This window comes from Eretmochelys imbricata, chromosome 1, assembly GCF_965152235.1.
Source record: "Eretmochelys imbricata isolate rEreImb1 chromosome 1, rEreImb1.hap1, whole genome shotgun sequence".
Taxonomy (NCBI): domain Eukaryota; kingdom Metazoa; phylum Chordata; order Testudines; family Cheloniidae; genus Eretmochelys; species Eretmochelys imbricata.
The window spans coordinates 256,598,577-256,609,810 of NC_135572.1; the positions used below are offsets into that span (position 1 = coordinate 256,598,577).

Below are 11,234 nucleotides of genomic sequence, written 5' to 3' on the forward strand. Positions count from 1 at the left end.
AGATATATTCAGAGAAAAATACTCCATCCAAGCCTATCTCCATACACACAAACACAGTGTGACTAGATGTGGCCTCTCTGCAAGGGTGCAGCTCATCGGGTGACACCAAAAGTTTTATCTATAGAAATGAACTGTGCTGGAGAAATAAGTCCTAGACATAATATAGAAAGGGATATGTAATAGAATTGAAGAGGGTCCCAAAGATACAGAATAGCATCAGAAGTTTAAAAACAAAAAAACAAAACCCCAAAGAATAAATGTAGGATGGAAGCAATAATAGATGCATGCAATTCAGCAGAGCTAGGAACTGGAGATTTCTCAATTTTTGTGGCCCATCAGTGCATCTAGGTAGATGGGGAGGAATCTGTGCTGATACTGGAACAGGGTACCAAGAAAATTTAAATTTCACAGAGAGCCTTTTTGTAGTCTCTCTCTAGTATTAGCAAATTCTCTCAACATCAATAGACCTAAAAGAAACACATGCCTATTCCAAACCTCCACATGAAATTCCTCCATTTTTCTCATAAGAATTTGTATTTTTGTTACAAATTCTTATCGTTGAGATTATTGACCTGTCCCATAATCTTCACAGATGTCTTAGCGGTCTACATAGCAGCTCTCTTGAGAGAAGAGAATCTTTACCATCCTTTCTTACACTGTTTATCAGAGCTCAGAAGACAAAGTCAGACAGTACAATAGCACTACAATTCAGTTCTATCAAGTACATGACTTCCTGATAAACCACAAAAAACACCTGCATTCAGCAAGATCATGACTCACCTAGGCATCCAGATAGTTACAAAGAGAGATTATTTATTGTGTAGGTGAAGCAATCAAAGATTACGGCTATACTTAAGACTGTTTCAGCAGAAACCAGAAGTCACAATTGTCATCTTGTGAGATTCCTTGGGATGCTTGGATCTTGCATTGATTCTTATCAAGACAAGGTAACATAGAACTGCTACAGACCTTTATGCTGTCCATTCTTCCTTGGACATCAGCCAGTCTGGGAAAAAGTAGATAGTTCCAAAATACCGGCTTATCACTCAGGAAGAACCAAACACTACTTACCATGGACACAATTCTGGGAGCCTACCTTAGTAAAATGGTTCAGGGGTTATACTTTAAGGAGCTGTCAAAAAACTGACTAGAGTTCAGGCCATTTTGACTAGGTCTGTAAGAGTTTTAGGAAGAGATGTCTTAAACATATTCTGGGAATGACAGTCACCACCACTGTAATAACATGCATCATTTCCCAAGGAAGAAAGAAATCCAGTTGGCCTCTGTCTAAAAAGCAGTCCACCATCTGTCATGGGAAAAGAGAAATTTGTTCTTGAAAACTCTTCACATGAAAGGGAAAAGAGAGATCAGCACTGCCTGGCTATGACACAAGAATTAGACCAAGTGGAATGAAGATTTGTTACCGTGATGATTCACCAATTCAGTCAAATCACTGATTCTTCTTTGAGTGGCCTCTGCATAGTCCCACATTTGGGATTCAGCAGCCACGTGCAGCTCAGAAGGTGGAACATAACTAGCATTGCCCATTTGAGCTCTCACACACCCCTCTTTGCTGGGCCCTTACCTGTTCATGAGCATTCTAGGGCATGTCTGTAAAAGGAGGCATAGTACTCCAATTACCTCTGCTCCTTCCACCTGCCAGAGATGACAGACGGGGAACAGCTCTGGAGAAAATCATCCCAGACCTCTTAAACAGTGCTTTAGTTGTTAGTTTCTTAGGGTAGCCTATTTTTATTAATGTTAAGGTTTTTAGTCCTCTCAGAAATAGACCCAGCAATCTCCTACACAGGCGCCAACTTTCCTTGGTGCCGGTGGGTGCTCACGCCCCTGGCTCTGCCCCGACTATGCCCCCTCCCAGCCCCTATTGGACCCCTCCCCAAATCCCTGCCCTGGCCCTGCCTCTTCCCCAAGCGTGCTGCGTTCCTCCCCTTCCCCACTCCTTCCCAGTGCTTGCCACACAAAACAGCTGTTTTGCGGCGCAAGTGCTGGGAGGGAGGGGGGAGAAGCAGGACACGGCGGCGTGCTCGGGAGGAGGTGGAGGTGGAGCGAAGGCAGCGGTGAGCTGGGGTTGGGGGGTGGGTTGGGGAGCTGCCAGTGGGTGCAGAGCACCCACCAAACTTTTTCTCTGTGGGTGCTCCAGCCGCGGAGCACCCACAGAGTCAGCGCCTATGATCTCCTATATCCTTTTCTACCCATCTCCCATTTAACCAAAGTTACACACAATATCTAAGTGAAAGAGGCTTCAGTTACCTTAAAAAAACTGTACTGACCAAGAAGGCTGTGATTCTCCAGCCTGATGTTGGTTAAGATTTCTATTCTGCTCCCAATCCACATTGGTTTTCTCAGCTAAGTCCTATCACCCATCCAAACCTGACTGAATTGCTGTCCTGGGATGCTCTTGGGCATGAGGTTTACAAATCATCATTGTTGTCAACTTTCATTTTCCTTCATATGGGTATTTAGATTGTAACACTGTAGAGTTTTGTGTCTTGCACAGTCATAGAATCACAGAAATATGGAGCTGGAAGGGACCTTGAGAAGTCAAGTCCAGCTCCCCTGTGCTGTGGCAGGGCCAATTAAAGTAGGCCACCATCCCTGAGAGGGGTTTGTCCAACCTGTTTTTAAATACTCCAGTGATGGGGACTCCACAACCTCCCTTGGAAGCCTATTCCAAAGTTTTTCCTAATATTTAACCTAAATCTCCCTTTCTGCAGATTAAGCCTTTTACTACTTGTCCTACCTTCAGTGGACATGGAGAACAATTGATCACTGTCCTTTTTATAACAGCCCTTAATGTGTTTGAAGATTATTAGGTCTCTCCATAGTCATCTTTTCTAAAGAATAAACCTGCCCTGTTTTTAATCTTTCTTCATAGGTTAAGTTTTCTAAACTTTTCATCATTTTTGTTGCTCTCCTGTGGACTCTCTCTCCAGGAAAAATGGGGACACACTGAAGTGTGGCACCCAGAATTGGGCACCGTACTCTAGCTGAGGCTATCCAGTCACAGCATACCAGCACTTTAAAAAAAAACCAAAACAACAACAACAAAAAAAACAGTAGTGAATGTGAGTTGCAGAAGGTTTGCACCTTTTGTGGACTTTCTTACAAGGATGCAGAAAAGTCAAGAAACAGATATTAAGGAAGCATCCACCAGGCATAATTTGATGGTTCTTAGACAGTACTGTGGCAATGAGGGCAGCTGTTTTCAACATCAGTACTTTCAGATCCACCTTTGCTGTGTTTATCAGACTTTCATATGGAAGCTCAGCAGAAATTTGGGCAATTTGATGTGTCAAATAGGTATGGAGGGGAAGTGAGAAATCTGACATCTCTGATGTGTGAGAACTGTGGTAACAGACACTTGTATTATGAAATAATTGTCTAGGAAATCTCTTTTGCAATTCTTTCTTTCTATTTCATCTCAATTGTAGATTTCAAGTTCTTCAGTCACAATAAAGAATTTCAAAGTTTCAACTTGCTAAATTTCTTTTTAGGTAAGCACATGAGGGAAGAGGAAAGAGGTGTGGGGACTTCAATATGGGCAAGACAGCTAAATGCAGCTTCCAGGGTCACCCCTCAGGTAAGACAACATTTTAACCCATGTTATAGAACAAGGAGTATGCAGCTGTCAACAAAAAAACAAAACCAGTAAACTTGATGAAGGTATCTCCTTACTGCCCGTCTGGTAATTAAATAACTTTGGAGCTGGTAATTGATGACTATCTGTATCATGTTTTATCTGAGCTGTTCTGCCTTTTTGGATGTTTTAGGAAACATAAGTACATTTTAAAATTACTATAAAGACACTTTCAGAGTAGCAGCCGTGTTAGTCTGTATTTGCAAAAAGAAAAGGAGTAGTTGTGGCACCTTAGAGACTAACCAATTTATTTGAGCATAAGCTTTCGTGAGCTACAGCTCACTTCATCGGATGCAGTGAGTTGTAGCTCATGAAAGCTTATGCTCAAATAAATTGGTTAGTCTCTAAGGTGCCACAAGTACTGCTTTTCTTTTTATAAAGGGTGAATTTACTGTTCATGAAAGGTTGCAGAATGATGATCCACAGCCATGGAGTCTTACTTCAGACAGAGTAAGTTCTGGCTTTCCCATATTGCCCAGTCAAACTTTATTTGGAAACTTCTTCATCTCTTTCTTCACCCTTCTTGTTCTCTCTAGTTATACTGCCATACAAGGTTGTCAATTGTGTGGTGCTTTTTGAGATGTGGACACTTGCCCATTGGAAACTGGATTGAGGCAGCTCAATTCATTTCACATAGGCCGCTAAACAGTCAGTAGTTGGTGTCATCTCTGAGTTTTTCATCTGGGCTGGATTCAAGCCAGAGGCCTGAAGATGAAAGACTCTAAATCCTGTTACCAATTCTCCAAGCCTTCCAATTTTTCATAGCATTTTAAAAGTCCATCTTACCTCTATAGCTTGTGTTCACTAGAAATGTTAATAATACTTCAAGTTACAGGATACTGATACTATTTAGTAACTGTATATTTTAATTGCATGGTAACTTAGTATTCTAAGGAATATGTAATTACATGGTAGGGCTTATGGTTTTATACTTCCTAATTTAGAACTGGCTGTGTCTCAACTACTGAATATTCAAGACAAAGTGCCAATTTAAATATTCACTGATTGTGATATTGTTCATTATAGTTTGGAACTGTCTGTGAAATCAAGGACATTGTGTTCACACTTTGGTCCCTGCAAAATAATGAAAGTGGAAGAAGTGGGTTATATATTTTTGTGTGTTCCTTACATCCCTGTATCTGTACTCGCAACAGTTAAACCGTTTACCACTATTTTAGTGACTTTAATAACTGCATGTGAAAAAAGTTACACAGAAATATCATGTTGTTATAACTTAAGTTTTTGAATGGGCATATACTGTAGAGAAATGGATAGGGTGGTAAAACAGACCAGCCTTTATTCCTGTTAGAACTGTATCTTCATTCAGAAATATTTAATTTGTCCAGTAGTACAATGAGAAGAATTAAAAGGTGTTTGCATCCAGAAATTATAAGTCCTCATGTGTGATTGATTTCTCCCCCCGCCTCCCTTCTGCTCCAGGATACAAGTAAAGCTCAGAAATATATTAAGAAGGAGGGTGCATCAGAAGCTAGTCATAAGGTTCAGGAGAACAGAAATTTTACACACAGCAATGGCTTGAGCTTCCAACATGGCAAGTGCTCGCGGGACTCGACCCTTATCCAAGGGGAGTGTCGGCTGAGTGATGGCAGCCTCAGCCCTGATAGGCCATATGGTGAGACGTCCTTGTCTATACCCCTTCATCCAACCAAGAGGCCAGCATCAAATCCACCCCCTATTAGCAACCAGGCCACGAAAGGTAACATTTTCTTTTTCTGTTGTCTTGTTCCCCCCCCACCCTCCCCCCCCAAAAAAACAAAAAAACCTGGTTTCCTATTTTTATTTATCTACAAACTTAGGAAAAACTTGTCTGAAACAGAAGCAGCAAAAAGTGCAGACATAGACTTTGAGAAAAAATCCAACATATAAGCATCACCTTGCAGTCAAATTTTGGCATGGAGTAGTTGTATAGTGGAAAAAGAGGGATTTAATGGTGTTATGCCCAATTTTGAGCTTTCCCTAGTTAGTGTTGACAACTTTTATAAATTTATCAGCTATGAAGAAATGATACCTAGTTTAGATTAAGCATCTGGGCTTTTTCCCCCCTCTTTCTGAGCTGAGATTCTCAAAGTATGAGGCTTTAAAAAGGCTGATCTTACTAGTTATCTCCTTAGCTGTGTAATTTACTTGAGTACAAATCTGAGGGAAGGGCACAATTCAGGGAGCAGAAACTAGTGGGTTTTCCTATTTAAACTAGGAAAATCTGGAGGTATATAATCACATTCTCTATTATAATGCTGACTGTAGCTTAAGAAAAGTAATGCTGAATTTCATATATGTCCATTATGCCCACTGCTTTGGCCCAAAACAAGTGGACAGAGATGAATTGCAATGTAGAAATATTTCAGCTGAAAAAGTCAGACTCCAGGGGAGAATCTGCTTTCCATTTAGGTTTATCTGATTTTACAAAATCTGTTCTAAAAATAGACTGATATACTGGTTTCAATTTTCCAGGCAAGCGTCCAAAGAAAGGAATGGCAACTGCCAAACAGCGCCTTGGGAAGATCCTTAAGTTGAACCGAAATGGCCATGCACGCTTCTTTGTTTGATGTGGCGGCTGCTGCTGCTGCTACTCCTACTACTACTGCTGTCTTTCCTTCACAGCCAGTATTGAGGGCAACAGAGCCTGGAGCTGCTGCTGTTCCTCTGCTCGAAGTAGACTTGCATGTACCATGTAGAACACTGCCTAATGAACAAAAAAACCAATGCTGCATTTTCACTGTGCCACACCCGCTCAGCAATAACCATTTGGGAATGGGGAAACCTTCAGAGAGAGACAATGGACTGGGAAACAGTCTCTCATCAGGGCTTGAATATCACTTTGTTGCTGGTAGTGTCTGAGCTAATTCATGAGGGGAAGATGATAAAGGTGGTTATCCATAATTTATTTCTGACAGATTTTTACAACTTTTAAATTCATTTTTAACTATTTATTTGGAAAACTTTTTTGTGGGGGTTATTAATTTAGATTTAAGAATGTGAAGGTTTTTTTATTGTTCTTGATGATGTATGTTTGGTGCAGTGGAGAGCCACATTAATGGTAATTAGTCTGGACTCCTAAATTTGATATTCAGGTTATAGTCTTAAACAGGGATGTGATGCATTATTAATTATTTTTAAATTAAGTCATATGGAATCATATTTTATATTTTTTCTGCTCTTTATAAGCTATTGGTTGGGCTTTTGTTGCCCTGTAAGGTGCATACACTCTGCCAGTTTAGTTCCCTTAGCCTCTCTCCATTCTGTACACGTTGCTGACTCACCAAAGTGGAGAAGCAAAAACTCTTCTGTCTAAAAGGAGAGCATGATTATTCAAGTTCAGTAGCTAACATGTCTTAAACCGCACCCCGCCCTCAAATTGGGGTTTATGCTCTTCCTCCTGACATGGTTGGTGTTCGGTCCGGGCCATGTGATTTTTTTTCTCAAGGAGAAAATAAAATCCCTTTTGAGAAGTTTTATTTATACAACGTAGTTGAAATGTTAGTACAGAGGAGAGCAGCTTTTATCTTTTCCTGGGGGATGGGAGAGAGTGCAATATGATGGGTTAAGTTTCATATTTCCGAATAATTGTGTTGGTTGAAGAAACAATTCTTAAAATATAAATTGCAGAATTAAGATTTGGCAGATTACTTCCTGTGGTGGGTGGAGGGAGCACTAAAACTAAAAGGGAGTGATGATCATTAGTATACTTCAAAAATATATTTTACTGAGGAACTAAAGAGGCAGTTGAACATGTGCTGCTTGCAAGGCTGCACATGACAGCCAATTTGAGTCTTAACAGGTGCATATGTAAGTGTTGAGTTTAGTAGCTAGCTGATCTCAGAATGATCATTTGTGCCATGCTTTACATAGAGCTGATAGTGAATGCCAATTCTGAATTACCTGTAAATAATGTTGATTTTAAATTTGTATTTTTCTGTAATATAAAATTAAATATTTAACTTTTCAGGGTGGGGGGAGAGGGGAACAACTTTACTTGATTCTGTAAAAAGGGCATTTTGCAGGGTCCAGCCAAAAGTAAAACATTGATGTGCTAGGGATACCATCTTGGATTTTTCCTGTATAGTGAGAGTGAAAAGGCTTGGCTTAGCTATCCAGTTTATTGATTTGTCTTAACTCTACTCAGTTTGCCTGTCCTCCATATTCTGTCCTGAATAGCTTCTTCCTGCCGTGCTTAAAAACATTCAGTTTTACCTTCCAGATTTACATGTAGCAGATTTACATGTATACAGCTAGATTAGAATATGAATAATGCCCTTGGAAATTTATGGAAATATATGCTGTCTGGATTTCCTGATTATTGCAAGATCAGAACTAGCTAGCTGAGGGCCAGCCCATTTCTGGATGAGAAAATATAACATGGATATGGATAGGGCAAATAGCATTCATGATTTTTCTTTCTCCAGAACTTGCAAATTATTGTTTGTTTCTCTTCGTCCCTGGCCCAGCTTTTGATTTGAAAGTAGTGTAGACATCAAAGTTAATTGATTTTGTTAACCCATAGCCAAAAACACACTGGATGAGTTAAAGCTCTGTTGGCAGACAATTTTTCTTTAATACATGCTACCAGCCCTGTTTAGGGTGATGGGAAAGGAGACAATAAAAGTGATACTCACTAATTACCAAGTAACAAAAGACAGGGAGCAGTTAGTCTACAGGTTTCGAAAGTGACCACAAATAATAATGTTCTCAGGCAAGAAATTTTCCAGTCAGTAATGACGAGAAGAAAAAATACTTTCAACATTCGGTATAAACGTTTAATTCTATCTTCTGATACATTCTCATGGAAATATTTGATAAATGTGTACCATGTTATCAATACTTGTTTAAATGATAAGAAAAAAAGCTTACCTCTGATCTGTTTGTGTCAGCTCAGGGAAAACCAGGTCATATCTGCCAGGCTTTGAGTAACTGGTTCAGTTCTGGCAAACCAAACCAAACTGCTTTTCGCTTACTATCTTTTTTTTATTAATTAAGACAACAGAAGTATTTCACAAGGGACATCAAGCAGAATTGGAGAGGAGTAAAGGCTGATTTTTTTTTAATGTAGATTCTGAGAACACTACTTACTGAAACAGAAATATGCCACAATGGAATCTTGAATAAGGAGGTTTGGAATATGGAACATACAAAATGCTGCTTTCCTTGGGACTTGTCTGCAGCAGGTCTGCCTTCTAAGCCTCTTCATTAGCAAAGTATATAGCTATCATCTTACTAGTGGAAAAAGTACTTGGCTGGACCCATATATGTTTAATGGTTATTTCTAGTTTTTTTTTTCTTCCCTTCTCTCCCACTTTTTCAAGGTGGCTCTCCATTGTAGTGAGTGTACTAATGTCTCTTCATAGGCTGTCAACAGGCAGAAGTTCATTTCCATTTTCTCCATATTTCCATGCTTCCAGCAGAAGTCTTTAAGAGACTAAAACTTTATTTGGGGTGAGAGGGAACCTCGGTCAATTAGTTTAAAAGAAATTTTCTTGATTGATAACAAATGAATCTCCTTCTGGTAGCTTGATGAAGAGGATGTGTTGACCTCACTTATTCATGTATTTGTATGTTGGGATGTTTTTATTATATTCTTGGAAGAAAACACTGTTGCACCAAACTTTTTGTAGATGGACTGAACCTGGTGCTGAGAGAAAGGTGGAGAGAAAATAACCTGTCTTTTCTCACATTTCACTTTTGGGATGGGGGGTAGATGGATAGGAGCACTGAATCTTCCTATGGGAACTCATTTTCAAGGAGGATATTTAAAGAAAAAAAAGATATGAAGAATTTGGACTTCAAGATAAAATTATTATACTTACTTTTTAAACTTTCTGTTGCTAGAAGGAAAAATGGTATGAAATGGAACCCTTGGGGGTTTGCTCTTCTCCAAGTACTCAAGTTCTTATAATTTTTAAAAAGAAATATGTGAAAATGGAAAGACCACCTAGAAATTATATCAAGGACTCTTCCAGCAACTTTCCCCTTTCTTCCTGTATTATACTTGCTAATAAAGCCTGGCTACAAGGTAGCCCTTAATGACCTCTGAGGTAGATAACCTATGCAACCTATAATATTCTACATGAAATAATTCTTGAAGAAATCATTTCAAAAGGGTTTGATGTTAAGAATGAACAGTTGTTGCTTTCTGACCACATTTTTAAGCTAAAGTACCTGTGTTAATTTTAATAGAGATAAGAGCACAGTGTCATGGCCATCCTTTAAAAAGCTTCAGCTTTCCCAAATTTTTTATATGGCATAGGCTGCTTTCATTCACCAGGGCACGAAGTCCTAAATTTTGAAATCTTTGCAGGCGTTTAACCCAGGGCTGAGTCATTATCTGGCTGACCCTTGGTTGGTAATTGTGGGGACTGAGGAGGGCTGAGGCTAGAACCTCAGCTAGTGGTCCCCTCTAGCCTCCATGCCACCAAAAATCTTAGTGTCTTTTTAAAGCTCTTCCAGACCAGGGTTGTACATGGCCCTGGGGCTAAGCAAACCTAGAGCCACTTTATTCTGCGGAAGAAATATAAATGAAACCAAGGCCTTACTGTTTGTGGTTAAACTGGATTAAAAAGCTGCAACATCCATTTAAAAAAACAAACAAAAAAAACCAACTATTTCTGGTTGCAAAACAAATGGTGAATCATGCAGGGGGTGGGAAATATGAATAGCACTGATTAGGAAATGCACGTGCTTCTTCAGAAGCTGCATTTCCTTTTGGAAAAGGACTTTTTTCTACTTTTAATAAAAATTAAGCCATAACAGTTTCATGCTGTGGGACGGGAGTGAAAGGGATCACTTTAACAGATTATATTAATATGAATTATCACTTCTGCTGGGATATGTCTGATTTTGTCAGTGCTTTGGCAGTTATTTCTCTTTTTAAAATCCATTAAATTTGAAAGAGGAGATAGTTCTTGGCTATATTTACTAGTTTTGTAGTAATGTTTTGCTGACCCATTTGTCTTTCCCTCTCCCTTTTCTACTCTGTCTAATTTCTATCCTTTTTTGAACATCTGTGGAAAATACTGGCTTGTCTGCCTGAATAGGGGTCTCCGTGTGCATGCGTTGGGTGTGTGTGTGTGGGTGTGTCTTTTTACAGAAACGCACTACAGTGTTGAGTATTTGGCTGGGAAAGGGGATGCTGCAGCTTTAAAGAGCATTTTTTTTTCCAATCCATAACAGTATTTCCCATCCTCTTTTGCCTGCAGGCAGGGAAAATGTATGTACAGTATTTATTTTTGTTTCAATTTTACTTCAAATTTGTAAGTTTCTATAAGTAGCTCACATTGGTTATTCTAGGGGAGGACAAGTGGCTTGTTTAAATTTGTATTTGATATTCATAGTTTCCAGTTTCTGTACTTTAAAATATTGAAATTAAAAAGTTGTAATACTTATGTTTTGATTTTAGCAATCTATAGTGTTTAATTTCTACAGGTTTTTGTTCACTTGCTTAAAAGTGTAAATACAGAAAGTTGTAAAAAATGTCTTATGAGGGAAAATGCTTAATTCTGTTTCTAGGTCTGATTTTTGTGCCTGTTATTTGACTCTGGATTTTGATGAAGATGTGGCGAGT

General features: G+C 39.1%; 1 protein-coding gene across 3 annotated transcripts in view; it reads left to right on the plus strand.

Moving 5' to 3' along the window:
• Window positions 1-11,234, plus strand: part of KDM7A (lysine demethylase 7A) — a 96,921-nt gene that overhangs the window by 84,072 nt on the left and 1,615 nt on the right. For 2 of the 3 annotated variants that reach the window (XM_077828236.1, XM_077828250.1), the window contains 3 exons: window positions 3,516-3,601; window positions 5,099-5,375; window positions 6,131-11,068. In XM_077828236.1, the coding sequence (XP_077684362.1) occupies window positions 3,516-3,601; window positions 5,099-5,375; window positions 6,131-6,225 (458 nt within the window). In that variant the 3' untranslated portion in view covers window positions 6,226-11,068. Of the gene's footprint in view, window positions 1-3,515; window positions 3,602-5,098; window positions 5,376-6,130; window positions 11,069-11,234 lie in introns of those variants that run through there. The other variant, XR_013347310.1, reaches the window with a different exon arrangement.